Source organism: Sorghum bicolor, chromosome 2, assembly GCF_000003195.3.
Source record: "Sorghum bicolor cultivar BTx623 chromosome 2, Sorghum_bicolor_NCBIv3, whole genome shotgun sequence".
NCBI classification, from domain to species: domain Eukaryota; kingdom Viridiplantae; phylum Streptophyta; class Magnoliopsida; order Poales; family Poaceae; genus Sorghum; species Sorghum bicolor.
Window position 1 is genome coordinate 13096010 of NC_012871.2, and position 21450 is coordinate 13117459.

General features: G+C 43.2%; 3 protein-coding genes across 3 annotated transcripts; 2 read left to right on the plus strand and 1 right to left on the minus strand.

The window, feature by feature from the left end:
- LOC110433031 lies at window positions 8276–10403 on the plus strand. The gene is made up of 5 exons (XM_021454609.1): window positions 8276–8620; window positions 8844–9125; window positions 9226–9295; window positions 9430–9525; window positions 10081–10403. The coding sequence occupies exons 1-5, from the start codon at window positions 8403–8405 to the stop codon at window positions 10192–10194; spliced, it is 780 nt and encodes a 259-aa protein (XP_021310284.1). The 5' UTR covers window positions 8276–8402; the 3' UTR covers window positions 10195–10403.
- Window positions 12351–14542, plus strand: LOC8057292 (putative FBD-associated F-box protein At5g50270). The gene is made up of 4 exons (XM_002459666.2): window positions 12351–12519; window positions 12603–13532; window positions 13637–13771; window positions 13902–14542. The coding sequence occupies exons 2-4, from the start codon at window positions 12621–12623 to the stop codon at window positions 14283–14285; spliced, it is 1431 nt and encodes a 476-aa protein (XP_002459711.1). The 5' UTR covers window positions 12351–12519; window positions 12603–12620; the 3' UTR covers window positions 14286–14542.
- On the minus strand, window positions 19307–20419 carry LOC8057293. Its single transcript, XM_002461803.2, has 2 exons — window positions 20124–20419; window positions 19307–20031 (listed from the first exon to the last, which is right to left on the minus strand). Exons 1-2 carry the CDS (start codon window positions 20160–20162, stop codon window positions 19477–19479), a joined length of 594 nt encoding a protein of 197 aa, XP_002461848.2. The 5' UTR covers window positions 20163–20419; the 3' UTR covers window positions 19307–19476.

The following is a 21450-nucleotide window of genomic DNA, read 5'->3' on the forward strand; positions in this document are numbered from 1 at the left end:
CGGGCGAGGCGGTGTCTGCGTCCGAGGTCCTGAGGGGTCGAGCGAGACGGAACTCGCGTCCGAGGCCCTGAGGGGTCGGGCAAGTTAGATCTTGCGGCCGAGGCTCTGAGGGGTCGGTCGAGTTGTGGGTTGGACCTGAGGGCTAGGAGTCAGATGAGCTGAGCCCGCGCCTTGACCATCGTGGTTAATTTGCTTTGTCCTTTGCGTTTTTCATAGCTCTGATTTGGGTATCCCTTTTTATGGTACCCAACAACCGTCTACCGATAAACTACTACCGTGGGTATACCCCAAGGTAGACTGTCGACTAGCTTTCGTCGACAGTGGCGTGCCAAGTAGGGGGTGTGCGTACAGCTCTCCCGACGAACAAGATGGTCATCGTTCCAGCTTCCGCGGCCGTGGCTGATGGCCTCACGTTCACCGTCGGCCAGATCACGTGGACAACTCATAGCGGCGGCCTCGCGACCACGACTTCAGAAGAAACCCAGATCCAATCTGGGACAGCAGAGGCGTCGATTCCAATCACGCCAACTCCGAGCACCCGACCTCCACTCCCTCGTTACAGGGCAAAAAAGGTCGACAACTCGGATCTTCTCCAAGCTCTTGATCACGCCGACCTCAGACTCCTCAAAGCTTCCAAACTGGTAGATTTGATCTCGTGCAAATCTGATCAGGCGACGTCGACAAACTCTTTCGACTCCCGCCGGGCAACTCGTGTCACCACGCACGAGAACAGCCGGAGACGTCCCTAACGATAACGTCGACCCCCACGGGACGATATGTCAAGTTCAAGACAGATCAAGACCAGAATTACCCTTATGGTCTAAACAACTCGGTCGACCAGTATTCGCGGCATACCCGGTCTCTTTTCAGCAGGGCGGGCTTGTCGCCGGGACAAAGCAGCCGAGCAGCTTGCCATTACGTCAACATGGTATCCATCCGAGTCCTACCGAACGACAAGGCTACCAGTACAAACTCCAGCACAGGGTCTGTCCCTACCGAGGTTTTACACTCCGAGGACGAAGATTATGACCTGGATCTACCACCATATCCTCCGGGTTTTTCTCGTTTCCCGGTCCTTCCACCTCGGTGAGGAGATCTTATCTTTAACATCAGCAATGACGAACCAGTTGTCGACGGCGAAACAGATGAGCAGAAGCAACTCCGCGAGCAACGCAATGCCGATCGTGCTCGGCGGCGCGCGGACGAGGAGTGGCAACTTGCGCCACACAACCTTAGTGATGCTTTCGACATGGTCGGAGATCAACCAGTCTACAAGACGCCAAGCGCTAACGTGGCTGTTGCCATGGCAAATCTGGACCGACTCCCTGATACCCCAGAGTGCCAAGGCGTCCGATCCAGTATACGAGCACATCTGATCGCCGCGATGGGACAGGCAGCCACCTTGCTCAAAAGGGTCCAAGCCGTCTCCTACACGGAGGTTTCTTCCAACCAGACTCATCGCAGCCGGACTTCACCACGACCCAGCGGGCGCCACCATAGCCGCTCCCCCAACGGTCGCAGGACGTAGGTATTACGCCCACACGACGGCCGAACCTGGATAAAAACCTTGTCTGTGTCTTGCGTCACCATCAAGTTCGTAGTTTGCGCACCGTCTGCTGATAAACTACTACCGTGGGTATACCCTAAGGTAGACTGCCGACTAGCTTTCGTCGACACACGTATATCGCCCGCTTCATGCTGGCGTTTGGTGAGACGCCCGCTGGGCACTCTCTCCCCTTTTATCTCTCTGCCAACAGGGATCCAGCTCGCTTCCAGCCACCCATAATACTTGCTCTTAGTGTTTTGCTAGACTTGTGTAGGTGGCTTGTATAGCTTAGTTGTGCTAGTGCTAGAATAACTTTGCCATTTGTTTTATTAACACACTTGCTTAGTAAAGTTTGTAGGATTTTTAAATAAGCTATTCACCATCCTCTAGCCATTTGGACCTTTCACAGTGATAAATGTTGTTGACCATACCATTTATGATGTTGTCGTGATGATAGTTGGAAAGTCAGTTTCGATCTGAATAGCTAAGATGCTGGTCATATAATGATTAGAATATTAGTTTCCACATTTTCATCAAGTTGAAGGTCAGTTTGCCTACTAGGGATGAAAACGGATCGGATACGGACGGATATCACCGATATCATATTTGTTTTCATATTTCTGGTCGGATTCGAATACGAATACGGATAATGTTAATCATGTCGGATAAGATATGATTGGATGTCGACATCATAAATATACGATTTAAGTATTCGGATACGGATACGGTATCGGATGTTAAACATTCGGACTCGGATACGGACACATCTGAACCTCTCTAAACGAATTCGGTCTCGAATACGGTCGGAAAATATCCGTACCGTTTTCATCCCTATTGCCTACACATGGCAGGAATTAAACTAGGTGGCCTCGGAGTCCACCCAATACTTATGCACCATATGATGGATGATTGACATGTGGTAGAACAGAATATGGTCGGACACCACACAACATGCGTGGAAGCTAAGGCCTTTAGATCCAAAAATTTTTTAGATTTTGACATTATAGTATTTTCATTTTTATTTAACAAACATTGTCCAATCATAGAGTAACTAGGCTTAGAATATTCGTCTCGTGATTTACATGTAAACTACGCAATTAGTTTTTGTTTTTATCTATATTTAATGCTACATGCGTATGCCGCAAGATTCAATGTGACGAGAAATTTTAAAAAAATTTTAGTTTTTGGGGTGAACCACTATGCCAAAACAGCACAAAGGAGACACCTCAACTAGTGACATAGAATTAAAACTCGTCACTAATAAAACATTAGTGACGCGGGTGAACGTCACGCGTCGCTGGTAAGTTGTTGCCGATGCCCAAAATGCAAGACGCGTCACTAATGACGAGATACCGGTGACTCGTCCCAAGTAAATGCGTCACTACTAATAGAAGTGACGCGTTTTAACTCGGCGCGTCACTGTTATAGATACATATCAGTGACTCTTCACATCAAAACACGTCACTGTTAGTTTCAGTGACGCATTTTGCGTAGACGCGTCACTGATAAGTAGAGGTATTAGTGACTCTTCCCAACAAAACGCGTCACTAGTAACAAAAGTGACATATAGTGTCTAGACGCGTCACTCTTATTTATAAATATCAGTGACTCTTGCTGTTGAGCCGCGTCACTGATGACCTGGCCGGAAAATATCAGCGAATCGTCGACTGCTACGGCTCTTCATACATCCAAATAAGCCGCCTCTCGATCTGCAGCAGATCCTGCGAAGAGAACCAGGTTCCTCCTGAAAGAGCATCTAGGCCCTTAAGAGATTTCGGTGATTAATGACATTGTTGGTTACTATGACTAACGTGTGTTTTGCAGAGGCAAAGTCATAGGTAAGGTCATGGTAAATAAGTACTCGATGTACAGGGACGTACATGCCAACTTAATAGTGGAAATCGTTTCGGTTTCCAAAGGATGGATGGACATCGTCGAGACTAGACTAGGTCTAAGTGCCATATGGTGAAGAAGGGCACTTAGAGTAGTTTAGGACTTTGTTCTCTTTTGACCGTACTATTAAGAGGGGCTTTGATCTACTAGCTTGACTTAGGCAAGGCTTTAGGTTTAGGTGTGGTGCACACTTGGTAAACCTAGCACTAGGCAGCTCAGAGATAGTCCTTAGATCGAGAGGAACAAACTTCGTGTTGGAGCGTTCACGTTTCGACGAAGTTTGGGTGCCCAAAGGGGCACCGGACGCTGCACCGGACGCTCTGTGAGTGCGTCCGGTGAGGTCCTTAGCCGTTGGAACAGGTTGGTGCTTAGGGTTAGGCACCGGACGCTGGCACCGGACGCACCGGGCAGCGTCCGGTCCCTTACCCAGGGAGCTTGCAAAGTTCCCCAGAGCACCGGACGCTAGCACCGGACGCACAGGGTAGCGTCCGGTCCCATGCGCAGGGAGCATGTAAGTTTTCCCTTAGCACCGGACGCTGCACCGGACGCTGAGAGTTAGCGTCCGGTGACCTGTCAGAGCGAAGTACAGTTAGCCGTTATGCAGCACCGGACGCTCGGTGCAGTGCGTCCGGTGCAACATAATGTGCGTCCGGTGACCCCGTTTTCAGTGGAAAACGGTTGGCCGACCTTTGGACTTCGTGGATAGTATTTATACTTCTCCACCTCGTCCATGAGAGGTCTCTTGCCCATTTGAACATCAGAGAAACTTGTTGTGGAGCAAGAGAGTTGCAAGAGCCTAGAGAGGATTGAGATTGGAGTGATTTCTTGTGAGAATCCTTCTCTAGTGAGTTCCAAGAGTCAAGTGTGCATCCACCACTCTCTATTGCCTTGTTTGGGTCAAGTGAGAGCTCTTTGCTTGTTACTCTTGGTGATCGCCATCACCTAGACGGTTCCGTGGTGATTGGAGACACAAAGATCACCCGAAGTTCGTGTGGGTGGCTCGTGTCAAGCTTGTGAGCGGTTTTGGGCGATTCACCGCGACGGAGTGTCGAAGAATCAGCCCGTAGAGAGCACTTGGTCCTTGCGCGGACCAAGGGGGAGCAAGACCCTTGCGCGGGTGCTCCAACGAGGACTAGTGGAGAGTGGCGACTCTCCGATACCTCGGCAAAACATCGCCGAGCATTTTCTTCCACTACTCCTTTACTTTCTAGCATTTACTTTGTGTTTTTACATTCTTAGAACTGCCATGCTAGAATAGGATTGGAACTAGGTTGCAAAACTTTTTATTCGGTAGCTCTCTAAGTCTCACTAGGCACAAGGGGTTGAATTGGAGCTTATAGGTTGCTTAAATTTTTAGAGAAGCCCAATTCACCCCCCCTCTTGGGCATCTTGATCCTTTCACCTCCGGCCTACTGCAGCACCAGCCACGCACCAGGAGCCAACCAGGAGCTGTGGATGAGGAGGGACGCCACTGAGGCCAGGTGCTAGAGCCCGCCACAAGGTCATGTCCTCTCCGTCCCGTAGCCGTGCAAGGCGCCGCCGCTCATCAGCACGCCATGCCTGTTCATCGCCATCGCCCGCCCTGAGCACAGGTTAGAGCACAGCTTCTCCCATCCCCATTCTCCCCTCTCTCCTAGTTGAATCCTAGCTCATCTAATCTGCCACTCTACTCATCTCTCCCAAAATCAGCCTGTTCATTTCTAAAGAGTCAACCAGCTGGCCCAATCTGCTGCCATGGTGTCATGAGGGATGCTCCAATTAGTGTCTAAAATTTAGTCTTTTGGACTATTTTTGTTGGGATGGATTAGACATGGTGTGGTGAGGCCCTGGCTAAATTTCAATTGTTTTCGTTTTCAAAGTTTCCTTGCAAAATAGATAGTAGGTGTGCTCTCAGATCATGGAAATTTCATTTTACTATTTTTTTGGTTTCTCATTTATAAAATGGAGGGTTTGCATCGCTCGATATTCCACCTCAAAATTGTATCATAGCATATTTAGTACTACTGAGCACTATATCCTGCAAAACTGGTTGAATTGTTGCCGCGGTTCTGCAAAACTAAATTCAAACATGGAAGGATTAGTTCATTTTATTTAATTTCATACTTTTGTAGATATGGAGGACCGGAGCTGGATGTCTCTTCAAAATCGTACATGTCCTGAGTATTTAGATGGGCTGAAATCATTCATAAGCGTTGCAGAGGTGGATATGCTGAATCAACACAAGACAGCTATGTGGTGTCCATGTATTGATTGTGAAAATGAAAAGCAGTACTCAAGTTCACTATCAGTCTATGGCCACCTGGTCATGCAAGGATTCATGCAAGATTACAGATATTGGAACAAGCATGGAGAAGAAGGAGTTAATGATCGAGTCTTGCAAGCTGGTTGTATGGACCAGGGATTCTCTTCTAACCCTGGTCAGGATGATGGAACTCATGCTGCTAGTCAGGACAATGAGGAAGGACCCTCTTGCAGCCCGGATCTTAGTGATGATGAGATAACAGATATTAGTGCCAATTATGTCCAAATGGCAGAGAATGTCGAGGAGATGGTGCGTGATGCCATGGGGTTTGATGAGTTTACTGAGGCAGAGTTGAAGAAGTTGAAAAGGCTGGTGGCAGATATGAAGATGCCTCTATCTCAGTTGCAAGGCTAACTATACAAAGTTGTTTGTTACTCTCAAGCTTCTCCAGTTGAAGGCGACACATCATTGGACTGATCGGAGCTTTGATGAATTGCTAGATCTATTAGGGGACATACTGCCTGAGAGGAATGAGTTACCCAAGACCACATATGAGGCCAAGCAGATTGTTTGCCCTATGGGATTGGAGGTTGAGAAAATCCATGCTTGTAAGAATGACTGCATCCTCTTCCGTGGCGATAATGCTGATCTAACTGAATGCCCTGAGTGTGGGACCTCTCGATACAAACGAAGAAATGATGGGGGTGATGATGACAAGAGACATGGAGCTCCTTGGAAGGTGGCATGGTACTTTCCTATAATTCCCCATCTAAAGCGTTTGTTTGCAACTGCTAAGGATGCACAATTGTTGAGCTGACACAAGGAGGGACGCAAGATTGATGATTACCTACGGCATCCAGCAGATGCTATTCAGTGGCGCATCATCGATTCTAAGTATGGATCATTTAAAGATGAGCCAAGGAACATTCGCTTTGCACTGAGCACGGATGGCATGAACCCATTCGGAAACATGAGTAGCTCACATAGTGTCTGGCCAGTGTTGTTGTCTATATACAACATTCCACCGTGGTTGTGTAACAAGAGGAAATACATGATGATGCCACTTTTGATCTCAGGTCCGCTTCAGCCAGGGAATGACATCGATGTGTATCTAAGGCCGGTTGTGGATGAGCTCAAGATGCTTTGGTCAGACGGTGTTAAGGTATATGATGGGTTCAAGCGAGAGTCATTCAAGGTGCATGCCATGGTCTTAAGCACCATCACTGATGTTCCAGGACACCGTTGCTTATCTGGGCAGTCTAAAGGGGATAAAGATTGCTTTCAATGCTTAGATGACACTGCGTCTCTTTGGCTGAACAATTCAAAGAAGAGGGTGTACATTAGGCATCGTCGTTTCCTTCCTCGAACCCATCCTTACCGGCGCATGAAATGCCAGTTTGATGGCACGATTGAGATAGGATCTGCTCCAAGGCATTTCACTGGGCGTGATGTTTATGACTAGGTAAAGGATGTCAATGTCACATTAGGGAAGAACAAAAAGAGTGCCCTTGGAAAGAGAAAGCGCAAGGAAGAAGTTGCCAATAAGAGGTGGAAGAAGATGTCAATTCTATGGGAACTACCTTATTGGAAAGACTTAGCAGTTCGCCACAGCATCGATGTGATGCATGTGAAAAAGAATGTTTGTGGGAGCTTACTCGGAACACTCTTGAACAGCAAGGGGAAAAGCAAGGACCATGCAAATGCACGAGCAGATATGGAAGATTTGGACATAAGGCCTGAGTTGCACCCTGAGGGCCCCAGTGCCCAACTACCATTATCTGCCATAAATCTAACTAGAGAAGAGAAGCAGGAGCTGTGCGACTTCTTCCGTAGCGTGAAAGTTCCCTCTGGATACTCAGCAGACATCAGGAAACTTGTGGCGGCAAAAGAGAACAAAATGCTCCCAATGAAGGCCCACGACTGCGATGTCATGCTCACAACAATGCTTGCAGTTGGGATTAGGAACATTTTGCCAGAAAAGGTCCGAATGACAATCATGAGCTTATGCTTCTTCTTCAATGCAATATCTCAGAAAGTTCTTGATGAGAGGTCATTGGACAATCTTGAGAAGAACATTTTTGAGTCAATGTACATCCAGGTTATGAGGATTATGTGCTGCAGTCACCCCCTGATGATGATACAAATACACTTGGAGAAGCTCTACTAAAGAGAATACAGTGGAGGAGGTTGCACATTCTAGTCAACAGTACACTTGAGACCCAGCCAACCCTATCTCAACCAAATGAGATCACAAAGAGTGCCAAGAGTGCTTCGAAGGGCACTAATGCTATTATTTCTACAAAGCTACTTTCGGGGGCCAAATCAACTTCTTCAAATCATCAGTCTCCTGCCATATCATCTGATGCAACAAAGAGTGTGTCAAAGGAGCCTAATGCAGCCAATCCTTCAAAAAATCAAAAGAGCTTAGAGAGCGGGGCTGTTGCTAACACTCAGCTGCCCACGCAGCCAAAAGTAGGTACTAAGGCTGTTGGAGGGAGTGGAAAGCCACCTATGCAACACAAAGGGGCGAGTAAGGCTGATGGAGTGAATGTAAAGCCACCCATGCAGCAAAAAGTATCCAGTAAGGATGCTGGAGAGAGTGAAAAGGCGGTCACACATCAAAAGTTGGCTAGTAGGGCTGTTGAAGAAAGTCTAAAACCACAACTGCAGCAGCAAAAATGGTCTTCTAAGTATAAATGTGGTCAGCCATTTCTTCCAGCAATGGACCTCAAGATAGTAGGACCTGGGTGCACTGCTCTTCATGCTCATTACATGAAAGATTGTGCCGACAATGAGAAGAGTGGGATATTGGTTAGGTTCAAGGGTATTTATATGTTGAATTCATCAGATTTTGAGGTCGGGCTTGTGAGGTACAATCATCTATATGACTTCTTCAACTTTGGTGCATTGGATTGCTCCCTTCTTCGATGCTTGACATTGTAAGTTACAAATGATCCTTCTTACTCCCATTGCCATTGAAATATTTGTAGGCTGTTAAAGTTCTGATGTAAAATGAGCTTATGTAGTTAGAATTCTAAAATATTAAATTGATGCCATGAAAACAGTCCATTCATTTGAACCCTTGGCAAATGTGTCTTTACTCCTTGGCATATCTTTTGGTTTCTTTACTCATTTTCTCTACTTGTTCTTTCTTATTTTTAGATCACTATTTGTAGAAGCTAAGGCTAAGGACATCCCTGTGGGATTTCTTGATCCACAACTAATGTCACTGGATAGCATAAAGTTTGATAGAGCAGCTGTTCTGCAGTATGTGCAAAAAGCCTTCACCAAATATACCAGCAAAGACTTCATAATGTTTGCCTACAACTCTGGTGGCCATTGGGTCGTTGTGATAGTAATTCAAAAGTGGAATAAAGTGATATACCTTGATTCCAACAAATCTGGAAACCATGATTTCAGCATGTTAAAATTGTTGATTGATGAGTGAGTTCTTTGTTAACCTATTATTGACTCATTTCATAAATGCCAATGTCATTGAACAAACTTATTGAAGAATATATGTGTGCTGCACTCTTCCATGTAGGGCTTTTGCAACACACACAAGCAAGATGAAAGACAAACCAAAGCCATTGACACATGCTGCTAAATATGCGGTAAGTGCTTCCTAAAATAAAATGTAGTATTATGCCTCTAGTATATTCAGTATTGTGTTCAAGTTTCATCTTAAATGTGTATTCACATCTAATTAATTAAGTGTATTAATATGTTGTATGTATATTTGTTGCAGTGCCACCAACAATCTATTTCCAGCAAAGGATCTAGCTTCTATGCTGCACACCACTTGATTTTAGCCATGAGACAAACAAACTTGGAATGCCCTGAGGTATTCACACCTAATTAATTAAGTGTACATGTGCTGCTGGTCCCCTCTCAACTTATATCAGTTCATATGACAAAAAAATGTAACCAAACCTTGGTGCAGCCTTTATCTCATGCTTATTACTAGGTTGTCTTTCCTATGTTGTTTTGCACACGTGAACTAAACAAGAACAGGGCAGGAGATATCCATCTGACAGTTCAAATATTTTCTCTGACAGTTCAAATATTTTCTCTGGCTGGTCTGACACATGTGTGCATGTGTCTATACGGCCAGTGAGCGTACGAATGTTCAAATAATCTATACTACTCAGCTACGATGCAATGTAAACATCATCATCTATCTGTGTTCTTCACTGAAGGATGCATGTGCAGCTAAGCTAGTTGCCTACACCATTTCTCAGTGTAGTCACATAGTCACACACACAATGATAGTTATTTATTCTAATTAAGACTATATGCTATGTCTAGATTGGATTACATCTTTTACATTGATCTTTTATATTGTACTATAGATTGTACTATGTCAAGTTTTTTTTACCAAAGCTCTATCTTGACACAGGAATTTGAAGTGTTGACGAAGCCCATCGATGTGCACATGATTAGAGAAAAGTTGGCCATGTTCTTAGTGACACATGTCATCAACAAGAAAGGAGAGTTCTATCATCCGAATTAACCATCAGTGATGTGTGATTGCCATTAATATGGATCTACTGATGTAGTGTGTGATCGAATAAGTTAAGTCCAATGTTGTGATGCATTTCAAACAAGTTGTAAACCTATTGTGAATCTGTCAATGAATTTGATATAAATGTGGATCTGTTAATGTACCGTGTGACTGAATATTGATGACTTTCATATGTATGTGTTGTGAACATTGTAGTATGTGGCTCTGATGAAAAATACAAGTGACATAAACAACTAGACGTGTCACTGTTACGGGTCATATGTTTAAATGTTGTTAGTGACACGTTAGATTGACATGAGTCACTGATATCTAATTATAGTGACGCGTACTGTCAGTGCGTGTCGCTCATATCTCCTTATTAGTGACGCGTGTTCTCACTGTGTGTCGCTGATATGTCCTGATTAGTGACGCGGTTTATCACTACGTGTCACTGCTATACAAAGATCAGTGACGCGTGTACTAAATACGCGTCGCTGGTATATTGACATCAGTGACGCGTCACTAGTATCTTCATATCAGTGACGCGTTTTTACGCGTCACTAATTTTTCCACATCACAGACGCAACAAAAAGTGGCGCGTCCTTTCCACGTCACTAATGACCCTATAAACACGTCACTAATTAGCTTTTATGGCATAGTGAACTAAACAAGTCCTATTTAGAAAGCTAAGGATAACACACAAAGACCTAGGTATTGCAGATTTTGCTAGACGTGGGATTTGGTTGCCTGTACATGTGTCAACAATCTACCGTAGGGATGCATTGGCCATAGTTTAGACCTACGCGGTCGGTCACCCAATTTAATTCCTCCGTGCATATTTTTTTACTTTAATTCCTCTGTGGCATATATTTTTTTTACTTTGCATCCGTTCGTCGTCACTGGCGTAGGGCTTCCTCCCTCACTACTAGTGGTTATCTCCTCCAATGGGAAAATGTTTACCTTTTCTCTTTTAACTTTTACAAAAGTCTATTTTTTCTCTTTTTCTCTTTTAACTTTAAATCCGGACAAACCACCTCCCTTAACTTTTTAAACCTCACATTTTACCACCCTGAAGAGGTTTTGATGGTGGTTTTGCTACAATGAATGATGGTTTTGCTACAAGGATGATGATTTTATTTTTTATTTTTTAATTATTTTGGCTGAATCTTTGAAAAATTATAGTAAATCACAGAAAAATCATAAAATGGAAAATCCAATTTTGTTGGACTCCACATAAACAGATCTACACAATGAACATATATTATGATATGCTTTAGTACAAGTTTTTTCTATAAAGGTTTTGTCTTTTTCATTTTTTATTTATTTTGGCTAAATATTCGAAAAATTATAGTAAATTACAGAAATATCATAAAATAGAAAATCCAATTTTATTAGACTCCACATGAGCATATCTATACAGTAAATATATAATATGATATGCTTTAGTACAAATTTTTTATTGTAGCTTTAGATCTATGCTTTTCTGTAATTAATTAAAATAATTCATAGCTGCAACTTCTATAATTATTTTTGTCGGACTAAACCATACTTATATTATATGTTCATTGTGTGTATATGCTCATGTGGAGTCCAACAGAATTAGATTTTCTATTTTATAATTTTTCTATGATTTACTATGATTGTTCAAAGATTCAACCAAATAAATAGAAAAAGAAAAGGACAAAAACTTTATAGCAAAAACTTTGTACTAAAGCATACCATATTATATGTTTACTGTGTAGATCTACCTTTGTGGAGTTAAAAAAATTAGATTTTCTATTTTATGATTTTTTGTGATTTACTATGATTTTTAAAAGCTCCCGTCAAAATAATTAAAAAAGAAAAAAATAATCACCATCGTTGTAGCAAAACCACTATTTCCTGTAGCAAAACCGTCTTCGAAACCGCTCTTGAAAGATAAAATGCATGGTTTAGAAATTTGAGGAAAATGATTTACCTAATTTTGGAGTTAGAGGAGGAAAATTAGACTTTTTTTCCCATTGCCTCGACATCTATGGCCGCGGAACAACGAGTTAGTGATGAGAGGAGGGTTGCTTGGCCGGGGCACCCACTACCGCTCTCCTAGCGGGCAGAGTAGTAGGGGCGGATCTAGGCCAGGCTGAGGGGTGCAGCCCAAATTTTCTACAGTCCGTGACCCATACAATCTCCAACGCCCAATCCAAAAGAGCCTCCTCCCGCAACAGGCCGAACAACCCTTTACTAATTAGCCCACCACCGCCCATGGGGTGGACGGTCATCTTGGAGGTCACCAATGCCTGGAGCATGACGGGGGCGCCTGTTGGGGGTTTTTGGTTAGGGTTTTGGAGCAGCTAGGTTTTCCCGATTTCTCTACGAAATTTCTGATCATCCGTTGCACGGTTTCACCCAGCTAGCAGTGCTCCTTTATTTTGCTGCAGTGGACGCGTGGTGCCGCTATGGATGCAAGATCCAAGATGAAGAAGAGGAGGCTGGAGGAGGAACAGCGCCGTGAGCAAGAACTGCCGGTGCCGACGACCCGGGGCCCGGATCTGCTCAGCCGCCTCCCCGACGACATTCTTGACAGCATCATCACCCTCCTCCCGGCCAAGGACAGCGCCCGCACCCAGATCCTGTCGCGCCGGTGGCGGACCTTCTGGCGCAACGCGCCTCTCAACCTTGAGGCCAACATCAGTTACAAGAACCTAAACAAGGACGCGCACATGGCCTCCATCTGCAGCCTGTTGAGCAGGCACGAGGGCCCTCTCCGTCGCTTCTCACTCACCTGTCAACTAGCGGGCAACGACTTCCAGTTGGTCGACACATTGATGCAATCTCCCAGGATCAACGACTTCCTGGAGTTGGAGATTTGTTCATACAGTTTACTTCCGCCGTCTCTGCTCCGTCTCCTGCCTGCAGTCCGGGCCCTGCACTTGTACAAGCGGACTGCATTTTCCCAGGATCTCATTTTCCCAGACCTCAACCAGCTCACGCTCCCAAATTGCAGTCTCAATTTCCCCAACCTCAAGCACCTCACACTTGCCAAGGTTCATATATCTGGGACTGCTCTTCATGCCGTCCTGTTGGGATGCCCTGTCCTGGAGAGCTTGGTTCTAGATGGTAACATCGGTTGCCATCGTCTACAGATCAGCTCCCTGAACCTTCGAAGTCTTGGGGTGTCGGTTGGTGTGGTCTTGGGGGAAAAGTTGCAAGAGCTCATTGTTGAGGACGCCCCTCTCCTAGAAACGCTTATCCCACAGCCTCCAACTTATGGTCTGGTGATCCGGGTTATTCATGCACCCAAACTGAAGACATTGGGCTATCTACATGATGACATCCCCATATTTCAGCTTGGAACCATGCTTTTCGAGGTACATCTACATCTTTCACTTAGCCCAACAATGCATTTTCTTTTGTCTGTATATTGTCGCCCCTCACCAGACCAGATGGTTTATGTTCATATACCCTATTTCAGAAAATGGTGCCTATTATTAGCCTGCCCAATGCGATGCGCACTGTGAAGACTTTGGCCCTCCTCACTGCTCCTGATCTGGATCTTGTCACTGGCTTCTTAAAATGCTTTCCATGCGTGGAGAAGTTATACATTGGGGTGAGATTTTCTTCTTTCTTGAATTTTAACATACATCTACTTGTTTGTTGCACTAAACTGTGGTGCACTCAGAAATCATGTTGGAATTCAATTTATGGTGTGTTGCTTTCCTTTACTCTTCCTGTTTCAGTCATATACTCGGATACTTACGAAGAATGAACAAACCTATGCTCCACTCGAATGCCTTGATCGGCATCTCAAGAAGATGCAGATAATAAATTATGAGGACAACAGTGCAGATGTAAATTTCGTCAAGTTCTTCATCTTAAATGCCAGAGTGCTTGAAGCTATAAAGTTTGTAGTCCGTCAAGGCCAGTGTGGTACAAAATGGATTGCCAGACAACATAAGAAGCTAGAGGTAGATGGCAGAGCTTCTCGAGGTGCTACATTTTATTTTGAAGCTGATCCTAAACATAGGTTGTCTTGTTTGGTACACATGAAGCACATCCATGATTTGGCTTCGGACCCATTTGATGAATCATTATGTAGATGCCCTGGTGATCGTATCTTTTGACGCTATTTTATGGGTCAGACAATTTGGTAAGCCAATTCCACATGATTATTTTACATAGCGAAAATCTCTAAGATTGTTTGTTGGTGGCCAGTGCTATTGTCAAAAAGCTATAGCCTTTTTATGTGTTTAAGTGGAAACCTGCAACCTTTTACGTTGCGATAGAAGTTTGAATCATATATTGATCAGTTTGTGTAGCTTGTTTCTGCTGTTTTCATAAAGTAAGGTCTTGAGTGCCTCCTTGCCAATTCATGACTAAACTAGACTGTGTTGTTCACGTTACTGTTGCATCGATTTCACCCTTTTATTTGTTGTGTGCACAAGCATCATTTATTGATTATTAGAAGCATTGGTGCTTATTGGAATACGAGTACAGAAAACAACCCGATCCATGTGTCTTTGTATGTCTTGCAATTTATTTGGATGACTAGCATGTGTAGATAGATGTGGCGATAGTTGATTGTGTAAATACCTAGCTATACTAATGTTGCAGATTGTTATTTTTAAAGATTATATTATGCAGTAGTTGCAGATTTGATTCATCCCCCTTAAGAAAACAACTTAATTTGGTTCCATCTTCTATGCCAATGTGATTAAACTCTTGTGGTAGTATTCCTTAAATGTTTGTAGTAGAGAAAATCTGTGTACACGTTCCATTTTACAAAATCAATCGGTAACAATGATATTATTGACCCTTATCGAACAAGGGAAACAAAAAGGAAAAAAATTACGATTCTGTTACCTAGGGCTGTCTAGAAACTAGTAGAGATATGTTGGGCCTATTTGGTACAACTTATAAGCTGCTTATGGCCAAAATAAGCAAATATTAGAAGCCAAACGACATGATGTTTTGCAGTTTTTTTCTGGTCATGTTTCTCCAATATAGCTTCGGTTTGTGCTAAAACTAAGAAGCTTGGTAGCCATGTTTTTTTTCTTTATTTGTGCAACTTCTCTATGAAGGGTTTGTCCCCATAGGCCATAGCTGTATCATACAGGGCCGTTGTTTTTAGAGATTTCTAGTTGATCGAGGCCAGATATATATGTTGTATTGTATTGGAAGTTCTTGAATGTCAAATGAAATTCCAGATTAAATTGTTTGATCACCAATTGTTGACATATCTAACTACTAGCAGTCTAGCATCCTGTTGTAGACTGGTAACTTGTGGACAAGTTTCCATTACCTTTGGTACGGGAACTATGTTTAGCATTCAATTTCTTTGCAGCAACATTCTTGTTCTCAGTAGTTCATTTAGCTTTATTGCAATTAATCTACAGTTCTGTTTTTTTAACTCAACCTACAGTTCAGTTAGCAATACAGATTCAGTTTGATCACGTGTGCTCGAATTTTAACTCAACCTACAGTTCCGTTAGCAACATAGATTCAGTTTGATTCCGTTAGCAGCACAGATTCTGTTAGCAACCTACAGATTCAGTTTAACTCAACCTACAGCCCTATAAGAAGCTGCTTTAAGAAGTTGATTTATACAGCGAGATTTTTGCTGCAGAGATTTATGTGAAAATAAAATATGGCAGTTTGATTCAAATCCTGTGTGCTCAAATTTTTCTTTCATGCAAAGTCTAAACAAAAGGTGGCTGCAGGAGTCGTCTTAATTACTAACCTGAATTGTACACCGTGAGATGCTGAGTCATGTGAAGTTTGTACAATGTCACCACAGAGACATTTTGGCACAGAAATTCTGAGTGCTGAGTCTCGGGCATAAAAATGCTTATGATTAAAACTTTCTTATGCAATATGAATACACGTTTGGGACATCATTTTTAACTTCAAGTTGGCGATGTACTTGTCTCTAAGACTAGATGGGTATGGATCGAATCATTTGTTCAAGTTAAGGCCCTGTTTGGCATGGCTCCACTTCATCAGTGAAGCTATTTTTTAGGGTTTTAGCTCCATGAACGGCTCTAGTAGAGTTGGAGCTGTTTTGATAAATCGTTTGGCAAAACAGCTCCTTTCTTAAAATATACTCTCACAGAATGCCATGTAGAATAATGCGAAGCCGAGAGAAGCTACTATTTTTTGTCTCCTACGCACCCCAAAGCTCTGTGAGAGCATGTTTTTAGGGACTTCATCGGTGAAGTCATTTCATTTTAACCTGTTTGGTAGAAAACGGCTCCAAACGGCTCCCGAAGCCATTGGAGAAGCCTAACAAATGGGGCCTAAATCAAGTCAACTAATTTTTTCTAGCTCTAACTGAAAGGTTAATTAAACTAAGGCCTTGTTTAGTTCTGAAAAATTTTTGGATTTCGCCACTATAGCATTTTCGTTTTTATTTGACAAATATTATCCAATCATGAACTACCTAGGATCAAAAGATTCGTCTCGTGATTTACAGACAAACTGTGTAATTAGTTTTTGTTTTCGTCTATATTTAATGCTTCATGCATGTGCCGCAAGATTCGATGTGACGGGGAATCTTGAAAACTTTTTGGATTTCGGAGTGAACTAAACAAGGCCTAAGTTCTATTAGAGTGAAACTACTGATATCCATAGATCACTGTATGCGCATCCTTTCAGCCTGTTCAGGAGAGCTGGATTGGCTTGCTGGGGCTGGTGCTGAACCAGCCAGCCAATAAGCTGCAGCCAGCACCCAGCCAGACAAGCCAGCCCTGCACCCAGGTTCATTCGAATTCAAAAAAAAAAAAAAAAACAAAGGCGCCAACACCAACAGCCATTCAAACATGGCGCCAAGACAGTCGCACATTTCACATCTGCCATTTCAAATTCAAACACAACAAATTTTCCCAACAGCACCCATGCTTACAATAGCCATACCAATAAGAATCAGACTCCTTACATCATATTTGTCATCCAAACATACATAATAGACTACTCCAGTTTACTCAGAATCCATGAGTACTTCATACCTAATAGATCTTTAGTCTACAATGTTTGTCCTATACATTCAACCAAACAAATGACACTCCAATTGTCTTTGCCATGAATAATCACAATACTATAGGGTTACTACTACGGCTTATATGCAACATATGCAAAACTAGTGCCAGACAAGCAGGCACTTAGCAAACTGCACCAAACAATACAATCCACAGTTGCACATACACTATCCTCCTTGGTCCAACTCCTGCATGCAGTACAAGTGTCAAACAAAGTATACACTAGAACTACCTAATTTCAATTGAAATACCCATGTTACTTTAGTACTTCACCTTTTCTCAGTCATTGCTGCGTCCACAAGACCGTTGCTATCCACTCCCTCACTACAGCAGTATCAATATCACTATTGAGGTCCATCCACTTCGAAAGACGATACGGCGGTGGAACAACATGACTCCGCAGCCATAAGTAACTATCCAGGGCAAAGCAGGATATGATAATCTGTGCTTGCTTCTCCCTTCTAAAGAAGGGCACTTTTTCTAGAATGTGCCACCTTTCCATTAACACCCCAAATCTACGTTCAATGATATTGCGCAGCTCTGCATGAATGTGGTTAAATTTTTTTCTCACGGCCTAATGTCCTCAAGTTTACTCCCCTAAACTCATCCACATGGTACCTTGTCTCAAGGAAAGGCGGCATGTATCCGGCCTCCAACTTGTATTCAGAGTCTCCCACCGTACAACCATTTAAGACATTAAAAATTTACAAGTACCAACCATAAATGCATGATCCATTTAATTTGCAATTCTTCAAGCACCTGGTGGTGGATGTTGGAATCGTGGATACGTCTAGCTATGCACTCTTGCAAGACCACCATGTCATGACACGCTCCCACCTTCTCGGCACCAACAAAGGTGAAGCGGCCATCCATATGAACAATGGCACAAATATTAATTGATGATTCTCCGTTCCTACTATTATAGAAGTCTGCTTTTGCTTCGCGCGGTTCACCTCAACTTCAATGTGAGTGCCATCAATAGCACTTATGCATCCATCAAACCACGCAGTCGGTGGTCCTTAAGTTGCTGGCTCACTCTAGAATAATGCCTATCAACTGGAACTAATAATGTTTGTGCCCACCTAAACATTACATTTGCAACTTGACTAAGCTTTCTACTAATTGTATCTAAGGACCATTCAAATCTATATTTACATTGTCTAGATATAGAATGTTGTGCACAAGTCCAAATGTACATACCTAAAGCTTCACACTTCTCTGTACTAGGTAGGTCATATATATGGAAGCAAGATGTTATGCAAATTCATGAATGCATCACGGGACATGCCAAAGAGGTCCAGGCATGCTACTCAATTATGCAGCATCTGTTGCATCCATTGTGTGGTTGTAAGCTTAGGTATGGGGCAAGGAAGATGTATCAGACTACTTTGCTGCTCCAGCAAGTACTTCATTTTTTTCACCAATGCAAATGCGGTCACCCAGTCCATCAACTCCTTTAACGAAGACGAACTGTCAGTTGACGAAGAGTCCTCAGAACTGCTCATCTGCGAGTACTCATAACAAAAATAGTGCAAATAAATTACAACATATATATGGAAGCAGTCCACCGAAAGTACAAGACATGTAAGGACAGGTGCAAACATCAGTGACCAAGAACTGAACATAACATACGTTCGATTCAATTGGTAGACTGGATGCTCTCACAATGAAGACAATGCTGATTTGGTTACAATCTACACAATGAAGTTGTTGTGGGGTCAAAGGGGATTTGAATTTTAACAAAATCAAGATACAACTGTGTGCATGCCATAAATCAATTGTAGTGCCTAAAGGAATTTGGTGGGACAGAACAGAAACCAGCTAGCATACATACCATCTTAACGATGTGACGTCAAATATAGCAGGATTTAGTCCTTCAAACTTACATACATAAATATAAATTGTTAGATTGTTCAACGCATACTTAGCAAGTAGGCAAATGTAAAGGTACATATTGCAGGTGCAGCAAACCAATGTCAGGTGAAGCCAAAAACTAGCTCTCACCATTAACATGTGTTCCAGCATGCAGATTTCTAGCTCTCAGGAACATGTGGGGCAGGAAAAGTTTAATTCACAAGCTAATATTGATGTAAAGACGAGTTCTCCACAAATATACTTATTACAACAAACATTACACAACTGTTGCTGGCAAACAAATAAGTAAACAAACTCATGTCGGCAAACAAATAACTAAACATGCTCATGTTGAAAAACAAACTAAACAAACTCATGCTAGAAATTAACTGAACTTAAGCAGCCATAGGACAAATGATGCTCATTATCACTTTGAGGTCGTAGCACTAAAGGCCCAGGACACCTTCACCCATTGCAGTGGGCCCACTTTAGTTTCCAAATCCAGAAAAGCATGTCGACGGTTGTCGTCTAGGGTAAGATTGAGCACCTGCATGAACACCTCATCTCCCTCTTTGTAACCATCTTCCCGCAAAATCTGCTTCACTTGGGCACTCTCCTCCCGGTAAGTGTCCTTGCACTTCTTGTGCCGCTTCTGCTCACGCATCACCGATCTCTTGATCATGTTGTTTAGGTTGTCAAGGGTTTTATCAATGGAATGATTCCTACTACTCTTCTTGTAGGGACTATTGACGGAATGGTCCCTAGTCAATCTTTTAGATGACTGACCACCACTATGTTGATGTAGGGGATCGGCTGACATGTTTTTAGGAGTACGAGAGCTATCACTTGGGGGTCTCCTCAGGTTCATGGCCTCTGGCAACAAACAACTCACCTTTGTCACCTGGGGTGCATCCCAAAATATTGACCAGGAGCTCACGGCATTGTGGAGTTTGAACATCTCAGTTCCCTTTTGGCTACTTTCCTGCACGTGATACAGTGTGTGTCATGTTAGTAGTGAGTGTGTGAGAACTTATCTGGTTAGACAAGAGTCTAGGAAAAAGTTTCAATTAGTACCCCTGGTCCATCTGCAAGCCAAGAGGGATCAACGGCCATATCACCAGTTAAAGGGTCATGGCCTAGGCCAGTATGGGTCAAACCACTACAAAAATTGAAGTACGCCCTTTTTAGGTCATGGTATTTCTTCTGGAGCGCCTTCTTGGGATACCCATGTTGTGTGGTACTGTTGAACTCACACACAATGTTGCTCCAGCCGATATTGGAGGGCGAGTTATGTCCCCAGTGACATTGGTCTTTCTGTTTCTGGACTAGGTCAAGCAACAAGGCGGTTGTTCGGCCATCCCAGTTGGCTCGTTGAGTGTCCATCTGATCCAATGTACGAAATTCCAACAAATTGTTTGAATGGTTGTAAGGGATAATGGGAGACAAGATAGTACTAGAAGCTAGTGAAATAGGGGACTTGCCTTTGCAAAACGCTTGCGGTGTTTGGAACAGAGGTCGAACTGCCTGGCTTCAGGTAGTGAAACAGGACGACACGTCAGCGGCATACCTGAGGCAACAGACAACAACAAAGGCACTAGTGTTAGAACTAGGAAGTAGAAATAAAGGCAACATAGATTCACATTGAACTTCTTTAATTACAGTTTGAATCAGACAATACGGTATAGAAACGAAGACCTCAAAATGCTTATGCTTAATAAATGGGTACAAGTTTGAGTTGCATAGTGGCGGTCTAATTAGATAGGTAGCACATGTGAGAAACAAGCCATCTAGGCAAGTCTTAGCAATCAAAAATGGTGTGGCAACGATTGATAGCCACATCCAGATATCACCATGTCCTCAGCAAAGTACATCATGGTAAGATAATAAGATTGTGTTGAACTCATCCTTGAAATAGAAAAAGACATACTCATTTGCGTCAACAAATTTAAATTATTTGGTTGGGAAAAAAGTTTGCTTGATGAATTGCTCATGTAGAACACTATTAGTTTTAGATTAGATGAAAAGGAAGTATACCTTCCTGCCTTTTGTACCAACTACAACTAGGAGGCTAGCTAAAACTCAATTTTGTTTCATGTGATTTCTGGCACTATCATCGTCCCATTTGATTGATTTCAGTGAATCTGCCCGCCCCAAACTACTCCCATGTTGTAGAGTGGAATGTTTCAGTGGCATGAGGTTAGCAGCGTGTGAGCTATGATGCTACTGCTATAGTTCGTGTGTCGCCCTACTACCTAGCACAAAAGGAACCTAGGAAGAATGATGACTGAGAAGGATTAGAACATACCATGGGTGAAGCCCCGTTTTAGTGAACCGGGGAGTCAGAACCGGAGGTGAATATGGCAGATCTGGTCGCCTGGAAGGCCGTGCAGTCGGCCTAGCG